The sequence below is a fragment of the Dipodomys ordii genome, unplaced genomic scaffold (assembly GCF_000151885.1).
Source record: "Dipodomys ordii isolate 6190 unplaced genomic scaffold, Dord_2.0 Scaffold2, whole genome shotgun sequence".
Taxonomy (NCBI): Eukaryota; Metazoa; Chordata; class Mammalia; order Rodentia; family Heteromyidae; genus Dipodomys; species Dipodomys ordii.
This window is the reverse complement of record NW_012267218.1, coordinates 3,773,305-3,784,191: the sequence shown is the minus strand read 5'-3', so window position 1 is coordinate 3,784,191 and position 10,887 is coordinate 3,773,305. Positions and strand designations below refer to the sequence as shown.

At 54.2% G+C, this 10,887-nt stretch overlaps 1 protein-coding gene across 1 annotated transcript in view; it reads right to left on the bottom strand.

The window, feature by feature from the left end:
- Positions 1–7,309, bottom strand: part of Begain (brain-enriched guanylate kinase-associated) — a 43,607-nt gene extending 36,298 nt beyond the window's left edge. Inside the window, exons 1-2 of the mRNA XM_013013089.1 lie at positions 7,074–7,309; positions 3,404–3,470 (exon numbers count right to left, since the gene is read on the bottom strand). Of these exons, the coding sequence (XP_012868543.1) occupies positions 3,404–3,470; positions 7,074–7,309 (303 nt within the window). The remainder of the gene's footprint in view (positions 1–3,403; positions 3,471–7,073) is intronic.
- Between the last annotated feature and the right edge of the window lie 3,578 nt (positions 7,310–10,887).

Here is a 10,887-nt window from a genome sequence, read left to right as displayed (position 1 = left end):
GTGAATGAGTGAGCCCCACGTGCGGGAATGGCAGCATGAATGAATGAAGGAATGAATGAGGGCAGGGCGCTCGCGGAGATAGGGAACCTGGGGGAGGGCGAGTGGACCCCAAAAGCCGGGGACCCCCGTGCTAACCCGTCCACCTGCTTATCGGTCTCGTCTCGCCGGGTGCTGCTGGGCGCCAGCCAGCGCTGTGCCAGATCCTAGGGATATTTTGGCAGCGAAGGAACCACATGCCTGCCCTCAAGGAGCTCACAGTTTACTGGAGAAATTGCCAGAAGGTGTGGGCCGTCCCAGCCCTTCCACCCAGTCTGATCTTGTGTATTTGTGTGTGCGTGCGCGTTCTTCCCTAGGAGCTCTGGAAAGGGGGAAGGCCTGAGAGCTGGCTACGTCTTCCACCCTGGTGGCCAGTCCAGCGGCACGCCAACAGTGACCCCAAGGATAGGCACTGGGAGTCAGAAAAGAACCAGAGTTGCAAGGACAGGTCACAGAGCGGCGTCTGCATCCTTTCACCTGCCTGCAGGACATGGGGGGGGGTTACAGATCACACCTGTTCCTCTCCTTTCCAAGTGGTGCCTGGCGGATCGGAAGAGGCTGTCATCATGCATGGACATAAACAACAGCGGGAAAACGAAAACAAACAAAAAAACCCAACCTGCCACAAGACTAGGCACCATTTCCATCACCTTGAAGCACAGGGTTCCGGGCAGGGAGCTCGTCCACACGCGTGTGGCCGTCACCCCCATCCATCTGGCATTCTGTGTGCCGTGTCCTTTGCAGCTCTCCTCTCCCGTCTAATGAGGGGGTAGGCTGGTGCATTCAGGCACCGTGACAGTGCTGAGGAGAGGTGCTGAAGGCGAGGGAAGAGAGAACCTGCAGCCAAAGGAAGCCATTCAGCGCCAGGCTCCATGTCGTTTCTCCCCGACGGGCCCCGGGGACCTACAAGGCAGACCTGGGACAGGTGCACCCTGAGCTGTCTGGGTGCCGGAACCTTGTCCAGGCTCGGCCCCAACTTGCAGTGGACTGGTCTGCCCCAGGGGCCCGGCTCTGGCCTGGCTTTCCCCACCGGGCAAGGGCAGGCTCCATGCCCACCCTCATTTGGGTTTCTCACAGGGGTGGATGTGCCTACCTGCCAGCCCCAATGTCCCTGGCCCTTCCCAGGCCCGAGGGGACAGCGTCTCCATGCAAAGGCCCTGCCCACATTTCCTCCCCCCCCCCCCCGGGCTGTAGTCCTTCCTCCGAGACCGACTGGCCCTGCTTGGATGGAAGCAGAATGTGTGCCACCCTCTCTGCCTCCTCTGCTGCCAGCGTGCAGATGGCTGGGAGCGGGGGCGGGGCGGTGGGGGCGGCTCCGCCTGGCGCAGGCAGCTCACACACCCTGGTGGGGCTGCCTGGCCCTTCCCTTACACCCTTCCTGTGCCCCGAGCCTGCCCACCCATGGTGGCAAGGAGGAGAGAGCCAGGTGCCTACTGGGGCTCATGCATCTTTGCCCTGAGCCCGTAGGGAAGGGGACCCTTACCTCCCTTTTGCAGAGGCTTTGGGGGGTGAGGGGGGGCAGAGACCCTTCCTGTAGGCCGCTCAGTAAGCACGGGCTGAGCCACGATTTTCTTTTTTCAGACTTTTGACAGTCCTGGGGTTTGAACTCAGGACTTCACACTTGCTAGGCAGGTGTGCTACCACTTGGGCTGCACCTACAGCCGAGTCAGGATTAGAGCATGGGCTGGTTCAGTGGTCCCCTTCACCCAAGCCTTGCTTCCCGCAAGACCCAGGCCCACGAGGACAAGTGTGCAGAGGAGCCTGTCCCCATGTTGGGGGGAGTTGGGGGTGGCTCTGAGGCTGGAGCAGCTGGGCTGGGGCACACAGCAGGTGTCCTGCGGGAGTCCCTGTCCGTCCCTCTTCACTCCTACCCTGGGGCTGTATTGGGCAGGACAGGGTTCCCAGCATTGGAGAGCGTCCGCACCCTCCATCTGCCCGCTCCCCTTTCTGAGGCCTCCTGCACTCGGCTACAGGTGATGTCCAGAGGGCACATGGCTGGCACCTGTGGGCAGGGCTCCAGGGAGCCACAGCAAATAGGTAGAGGTGGAGCCTGGCACTGGGCAAGAAGATGGAGCCCAGTCCTCCAAGAGGAAGAGGCACTGGGAACACAGCAAGAAAGCAGTTCCTGTGGCCTGGCGTGAGCACAGGCCAGGCTAACACCAGCTGTGCTTGCCTGGTGCTTCCCTGAGTGGAAGAGTCCACAGAGGAGGTCTGTCTGGGCTGAGCAGCATACGTGGATGCTGAGGATGCCCAGAGCCAGGCCGGTCCATGGGTCCACCTTCCCCACCCAGATGCTTCCCTCTGCCTCTTGGGAGCCCTGCAGGATGTCCGCTACTGGGCTGGGTCCCAATGTCTTTCTCATCCTAGAGATCTCTCATGCTCAGGAGTCTGCCACAGCTCCCTCCTGCTGCCCGGTCCCTGACAGGCACCCAAAGCTCCCAGGACCTGCTGGGGGTCCTGAGGCACCTTCCAGGCGGCCCCTCTGCCCCCATCCCCCCAGACCTATGGCCCATTACACCTGATTTTTACTTTGCTCAAAGCAGGAGATGATCTGGGCACTGGTGGCTCATGCCTGTCATTCTAGCTACTCAGGAGGCTGAGATCTGAGGATCGTGGTTTAAAGCCAGCTCGGTCAGGGAAATCTGGGAGTCTCTTAGCTCCAATGACTCACCAGAAAACCCTGAGTGGAGCTGTGGCTTAAAGCCATAGAGCTCTACCCTTGGGTGTAAAAGCTCAGGGCCAGTGCCCAGGCCCTCAGTTCCAGCCCCACAACTGTCAAAGAAACAAAAACAGAAGAAAAAAAACCCACAAAACACAGATGACATTCTAAACCAAGAGGCTAAGGACAGACCCCGCAATGGCGGGGGTCGAGAGGCACACCCCATTTCCTGGCCTTCAGGGACACCTGACCTTGCCAATCTATCTTCCCCCAATAAGACGGTGCCCCTGTGGCTGGGACATCCTGTGCACAGGTCCATCCACAGGGCCACCACTGGTCAGACCTGGAGCCCTGGGGAGCCTCTGCACTGCTCCTGTCCAGTCACAAGTGGCCTGGGCAAGCCCCTGTCCTCTCAGGGACAGTGTCCTGACCTCCCACGACTGCAAGCCCTGGGTGGGACAGGCACGCTCCAGCCAGTCCCTGTGCAGAAAAGCTCGGTGCTGGGTGAAGCCTGGGAGCTAGGCTCGGAGCCCCTTGCAGGGACGCAAGGTGGCAGCAGGACCCGAGCAAGGCCGCCCCTGTTGCAAACAGGGCAGCCGAGGCGGCCACCAATTTTCCTCACTCCACTGGGCAGGAAAATGATTTCTACCAAGCCCTCTGCGTTCCAGCCAGTTCCCGTGCCCGTGAGAGACGGAACAGTCGGCTCACCCCATGGTGGCTGCAGCCAGTCGCCAAGTCTGCCCCAGGCCAGGGCTCGTGCTGCGCCAGCATGGCCCTGGAGGGGGAAGGCAGGCACGCTGGCCGAGCTGGTGGACCCATGCCCAGCCGCCAGGGCCCTCCGGGGCCCGTGGGCGACAGAGTTCATCTTCTTCCCATCCGTGTTCACTGTCCTCTGAGCTCTGCCCTAGTCACCATCCTCTGACGTCATGTATCCACGGAGCGGCTCCCACAAACCAAGGTGCATGTGAAACCCTTCGTGGCTGATTCCCAGCCCCGGGGGGTTCAGTCTGCCTAAGATAGGGTGCTGAGGCCGACTGGTGGGGTGCCTGAGCTCCCGGGGAGTAAAGAGGTTGAAATCTGAGCCAAAGCCCACCTGCCACCAAGTCCATCTGTCTCCCCCTGGCCTCACCCCACCATCCACCGGCTGAAGCAGCCGGGCAAAGGTCCTGGCAGGAGAGCAGCGGAGGGCACAGGACTGTAGGCCTTGGGCCAGTGCAGACTCGGGGGTCACAATCAGGCACCCCTACTTGCAGGACACTGGGTGTCCAGGGTGCTATTTACAGGGCAGACTGAGACCTATGTTCCTGGAACTTGGGATTTCCTGTTTGAAAATAGGACAGGCCTGGGAAGACAGAATGAGCTATCTACCACAGGCTCAGAATAAAGAACTTTTGTTGTTTTTGTTGTAGGTCGTGGGCTTGCACGCTGGGCCTGGCGCGGCCCCTCAGCTCTTTAGTTCAAGCGAGCACTCTACCACTTGAGCCACAGCACCAGTTCCAGTTTTCAGGTGGTTTATTGGAGATAAGAGTCTCAGGGACTTTGCTGCCCAAGCTGGCTTTGAACCATGATCCTCAGATCTCGGCTTCCTGAGTAGCTAGGATTACAGGCGTGAGCCCCAGCGCCTGGCTAGAATAAAGAACGTTTGATGGTTCAAAGCAACAAGTTGTGCTGGGGGCAGTGAGGGTCCAGCACTCGAGGAAACCGAGTGTGGGAGGGGCTGGGGGCTTCGGGGCTGTGTGGATATGTGCCCCCCTCACAGCCCTCATTACCAGCTTCTCTCTGGCCACACAAGCATCTCTTGGGGGTCAGAGAGACCCCTGAGGGCAGAGAGCATGGGAGTGGCGAGGTGGGGGGGAGCCTGTGTTCCGAGCTGTGGCATGGGGCCACGGTTTCAGACTGTGAACACTGTCAGACCAAAATGGAGTTGCTTATGTCACCCCTAATTTTTTTTTTTTTTAAGTAAGGCCGGGCGCCGGTGGCTCACACCTGTAATCCTAGCTACTCAGGAAGCTGAGATCTGAGGATCATGGTTCAAGCCAAGCAGACAGAAAAGTCCATGAGACTCTTATCTCCAATGACTCACCAGAAAACTGGAAGTGGTGCTGTGGCTCAAGTGGTAGAGCACTTGACTTTAGCTGAAGAGCTGAGGAACAGTGCTCAGGCCCTGAGTTCAAACCTCAGGGCGGACAAAAAAAAAAAAAAAAGTACTGGAGGTTCTGATAGAATTCTATTTGGGCACGGTCCCATGGTAGCGACTCTCACCAGACTCAGCCGAATCACCAGCTTCCCAGCGCCATGGATGAGACACCCGGCCGGCCATTACCTGTTTGACCCTGCATTGGTGCTGCTATTATGAATTCAGGCAGCCAAGGATTACTGTCTCCAAGTGTCCTGGGAAGCCCTCCTCCTTGCCTTGAACACCTTCCCATGTGCCAGCCTCCTGGTGTGCCCACGGCCTGCACCGGCTCCTCCTGGGACTGTGACACCCTCGCCCCCCTGCCCCCCTCCCGCGCGCTGAGATGGGACTCAATCAGAGGCAGAAGCCAGGGACACTTGGAGGCCGTGACAAGTGGAGCCTGAGTGGCAGGTGAGGCTGGCAGGCGGCCCCTCGCTCTGGCTGGCCATTAGAACTCAGCCTGAGGCTGGTCTCACAGGACGGAGTCAGTGTCCCCAATCCAGGCTGGCCCAGCCCTGCTGACGGGACCTCTGTCCTGTTCGTGGAGGTGGCTGGTGATCAGGAGGGGATTCAGTCCTAGTGAGTAAAAGGGACTTGGTCCGTGTGTGTGTGTGTGTGTGTGTGTGTGTGTGTGTGTGTGTGTGTGTGTTTATAGCTTTATTGAGGCAGAATAGACTGAAGAGCGCATGGCTCATATCCACGGTGCGTGATCTGACGCGTTTTGACATGTGTAGACACAGCGAAGCCATCACCACAATCAAGGTAACAAATACACGCATCAATCGCAGGCATTTTCTGGAACTCTCCGCAAACACCCCTCCTCTTACCCCCATCCTCAGGCGACTGCTGATCAGCCTCCATCATTTGACATGGGTTTGCATTTTCTAGTGTTTTCTACAAGTGCAGCCGTGCTGTGCATGCTCTTCTGCAGCAAGGGCTGGCTTCTGAGATGAGCCGAGGCCGTCCGCCTCAGCCGTGCGTGGTGGTCATTGTTGAGCCGAGGCCGTCCGCCTCAGCCGTGCGTGGTGGTCATTGTTGAGCCGAGGCCGTCCGCCTCGGCCGTGCGTGGTGGTCATTGTTGAGCCGAGGCCGTCTGCCTCAGCCGTGCGTGGTGGTCATTGTTGACTACTATTCCATGTGGGAAAAGGCTGCCATTTCTTGCACCTATTAAAGGGTTTTGGTTGGTTTTTATTTTTTTGAATTCCTGGCTATGAGAAACAGAGCTGCTTAATCTGTGAGCACAGGGCTTTGTGCATTGTTCTGGTTTAATTTTTCTGAGGTAAATACTTTGTGTGTGACTGTCTTCAAGGGAGGGAAGCGTATTACATTCCTATGCGGGATGCGTGAGATGCGCGTCACCGCACTCCCTGTCCACACTTAGTGTGGTCAGCCTTCTTAAATCTAGCCATGCTGCTGTAATGGTCGGTTTTGAAATCTCGGCGGAAGTGAAGAATGCACTTAGTGAAGCATCTGGTGGGTTTCTTGCTTGTTTTCAATTGGGCTAGTTGGTTCTTGTTCAGTGCGTGCATTCTCTGTATGTAAACGTGAATCTCTAGATTTATGGTTTTCAAATATTTTTTCCCCAGGGTTTGTTTTTTGTATGTGGTGTGTGTGTGTGTGTGTGTGTGTGTGTGTGTGTGTGTGTGTTTTGCTCTTCAGTTTGCTTAAAAGTGTCTTCTAAGGAGAGAGGTGAATTTTGATAGAGGCGATTGCATTAATCTTTCCTTTTGCCTTTTTTGGAGATGAGCAGACGTTAAGGGTATGAGAAGGTTCCATGGTGGTCACTCCACACATGTACTGAGTCTGCGTGGAGCAGGTGGTCCTCCTCTGCGTTCCCCTCCCGGCCCGCACCTGCCAGCCAGGCAGTGTTTGGCAGCATGACACCATCTTCATATGTGTAATGTACTGCAGTCCTCTTCATCACTTCCCAACCCAACTTCCTTCCTCTTCTCCCTCTCCCTCACCCCCAGATCTCCTTTTTCATGTATTTATGTCTTTTTATTATCACCACCACCATTACCATCACCACCACCACCACCATCACCATCATCATCATCATCATTATCTTAGGTCTAGGTGTCATACATGAATGACAAAATGTGGTATTTGGCTTTTTGAGCTCGACTTATCTTGCTCACTCATTTTCCTGATGATGTTCATTTTCATGTGTGGCTGAGTCCTCTTCTGTGTACACATGCATACAGTATTTCCTCCATCCGGTCAGCGCTGGGCAGCAGCTGGTTCCGAGGTGGGCTGCTGTGAACAGTGCTGCAGCGCGGGTACCTGTGTTGTGGGTCATGGAGTAGGTCTCTTCCGAGCGTGCCGAGGCGCCTGTGCCGGTTCCGTTGCGGGCCCCAGCACACGCCACGCCAGCGCACGGGCGGGTTCCTTCCCCACATCCTCTGCAGCATTTCCACTGTCCGTTTCATAGTGGCCATTCTGACTGGCCTGAGGTGGAATCTTAATGCAGTTTTGATTTGCACCTCCTTTATGGCTAAGAATGTTGGAAATTTCCTTATTACCCATTTATATGTATTGGCCTCTTCAACACATGGTGCGGGGAAAACTGGGTATGCAATCTCTCACCCAGTACAAAAATGAGCTCCAAAGCTACAGAAGGTCTTAATGTAAGACCTGAACTCTTGAACCTTACAGGGAAAACCAGGAGACACAGGCACGGCTAGTTGTTTTTGAGTAGGACTTCAATTGCCCAGCAAATAAGAGCAACAACTGACAAATAAAATGGCATCAACCGAAAGTGTTTCTACATACAAAAGGAACAAATTACCAGAACCAAGAAACAGCTCGCAGAAATGGTAGGAAATCTTCACCTAGTGGACAGAGGATTCATAGCTGGAATATATAAAGAGCTAAAAAATTCCCCCAAACCCACAAAACACTGAACAGCAAAAGAGCAAATGATCCAATTAATTAAATGAGTTGAACAGACACTTCTCAGAGGAATAAATAGAAATGGCTAATAAATATATAGAGTATTCAATTTTTCTTCTGTTGTTTGTGGTAGATAGGACTCCCCTCCCTCCCTACCCCCTCCCCTCGCCCTCCCTCTTCCCTCCCCCTGCCTGGGCCAGGCACCGTGACTCCCACTTATAATCCCAACTATCTTGGAAGGCAGAAATTAAGAGGACTACAGTTTGAGGCGAATCTGGGTAAAATGTGAGCAAGACCCCATCTCAACAAAACAAGTCAGGCGTGATGGCATGTGCCTGTCATCACTACATGTGAGAAGCATATGTAGGAGGCTCTTGGTTTGAGGCTGGTCCTAGATGAAAAAAAGGCCTTATGTGAAAAAATAGGTAAAGCAAAAAGGGCTAGGGGCATGGTTCAAGTGGTAGAGCACATGCTTAACACAATTTCAAGGCTCTGCCGTTCAAACTCTAAAAAAACATTCTTTGGGGGTGGGCGGTTGTGGGGCTTGAACTTAGGGCCTGGGTACGGTCCCTGAGCTCTTTTATTCAGGGCTAGTGCTCTACTACTTGGAGCCACAGCTACACTTCCTAAAAAAGACATTCTTTCTGATCAACCATTCCTGATACAGTATCCAGAAATCAACTCAATTTACATGTTACAACTTTGCTATTTTCCACCATTCCTGATACAGTATCCAGAAATCAATTCAACTTACATGTTACAATCTTGCTATTTTCCAGTATGAATTCTAGTAGATTTTTATTTTTTGGTAAATTTCTTAGAAATGTCTACGGAGATGATTATCTTGGTCTGTTTTCTGTTTCTGTAACAAACTGTCAGAGTCTGGTTCCTTTGTAAGGAGAGAAGGTTCTCTGAGACCACAGTGCTGGCTAGGGCCGGCTGTGGCAGGGAGGGTAGGATGAATGGAGGGAACACTCAGGGGAGTCTCGCCTTGTAACCCCCCTGCAGGGCCGGTCACTAGTCCGTCCCCGGAGGGAAGAGCTCACTCCTGTGCCAGTGAATCAAACCCTTTAAGAAACACATTCATCATCGCCCACTGTTAATGGCGGATGTCTCGATCATTATGAAACTCCTCCGCTTTCCTCCAGCCGGTGCTCTCTTGCCTTGTCAACTTAGTCTGGTTTAGTCCCGCACCTTCTAGTTCTTCTGATTCACCGTATCGTCACATACTCTTTCTGTATTCCCTGCTGCTCACGCACCTCTGCCTGTGTGCTCACACCAGCCTTCCGGCTTCCAGCCTGTCCTGGCTAACTAAATCTTCATCTATTCTGATCATCTCTGCTTTGTAATTGATAAGTTCAGATAGTTCGTATTTACGGTGATTGAGTTTGCATTTATTACCGTGGTGCTCACTGTCTATTCAGCCCATCTCTGTGTGGTTTCATCTGCATGGAATAATATTGCCCTTGGATTGGCTTACCACTGTGCTTGTGTGTGTGTGTGTGTGTGTGTGTGTGTGTGTGCGCGTGCGCACGTGCACCCACAAGCTTAGGGGTTACTGCAGATACCTTTAACTCATCACATGCCCCTTGCAGATAAAATTGTATTACTTGATGAATAAAGGTAGAGACTTACACAACATTCTTCTCTATTTCTCCCCATCCTAAATTTGGAACATTACACCAGACATTTTATTTTTATATGCATTTGAAATCCCACAATTCTTTTTTCTCCCCTGTAGAGAGTAAAGAATCTTTTTTTTTTCTTTCTGTCAGTCATGGGGCTTGAACTCTGGGCCTGGGCGCTGTCCCCTGAGTTCTTCAGTTCAAGGCGAGTGTTCTATCATTTGAGCCACAGCACCACTTCCAGTTTTCTGGTGGTTTATTGGAGATAAGAGTTTCATGGACTTTCCTACCCTAGCTGGCTTTGAACCTCAATCCTCAGATCTCAGGCTCCTGAGTATCTAGGATTATAGGTGTGAGCCACCAGTGCCTGAGAGAGTTAAGTATCTATTCAGGAGACTGTTGTTGTTGTTTAGATTGTGGGTTTTTTTTTTTTTTTTTTTGGTTTGTGTGTGTGTGTTGGTCGTGGGTCCTGAACTCTGGGCTTCCCAGCTTTTTCTGCTTATGTGGTGCTGAGGAATCGAACCCAGGGCCTCATGCATGCCAGGCAAGCGCTCTACCACTGAGCCACCTTCCCAGCCCTTGGTTGTGTGTTTGTTTTGAGACAGGCCATGTTGCCCAGGTTTGCCTTGAGTCTCCGGCCTCCTGCTTCAGCCTCCTCTGCGTTGGCCTGTGTCACTATGCCTGGCCATTCCCTGTCATGGAGGGTCAGAGACTGCTGTGGCAAGCGCCACCCTTGTCTGGCATCCAGAGGAGCCAGTGCTGCCGAGAGAAAATCTGGGGCTAGCACTGGTCGCTGGCACTTCTAGAAGCTTCATTTCATTAGGACAGCAAGGACAGTCAGTGTGTGCCCGCCCCACCTCAGGACACAAAGAGGACTTCAATATTATTGGTAATGTTTCTATATTTTACATGAAAAAGGGAGCGAGTTGGACCAATTGGGACAAAATGCCGGTGATTGTCCTTTCTGTGGCGGGCACACAGCTGTGCGCGCTTTGTTCCCTGTGCTTTTCTGCCACGAACTGAATCGGACGCCAGCCTGCCCTCCCTCCCTCCCTCCCTCCCACCCTCTTTCCCTCCCTCCCTCCCCCTTCCTCCTGGCGAGTGTGCGGGCTCCCGGCGTCCCCTGCTGCAAACACACACCCCTGGAGGCAGATGCCTTGGGCAGGGGGGCGGTTGGTGGCTCCAGGAGGTCCCTCTGCCCTCCATTCCCAGACCCAGGCCTGTTCACCCGGCCTGGCGGCCTGGTACACAAGCGACTCAGTGGAGGATGGCTGGGCCAGGCCCAAGTGCAAGACTAGGGCAAAGGTGGAGGAGGGAGGGGCAGGGTGGGTGACAGAGCGGGTTGGGGTGCAATCTCCCAGGGAGAACGAGGTGCAGGACCTGCCCCTTCTGATGGCTCGGGCAGCCCCAGTGCCCCGGGCAGACCACCTGGCTTCTTATCCTCAGGTTTGGCCTTTCGCAAATGGGATCTGAAAGCCATGACTTTGGGATCATTCAGA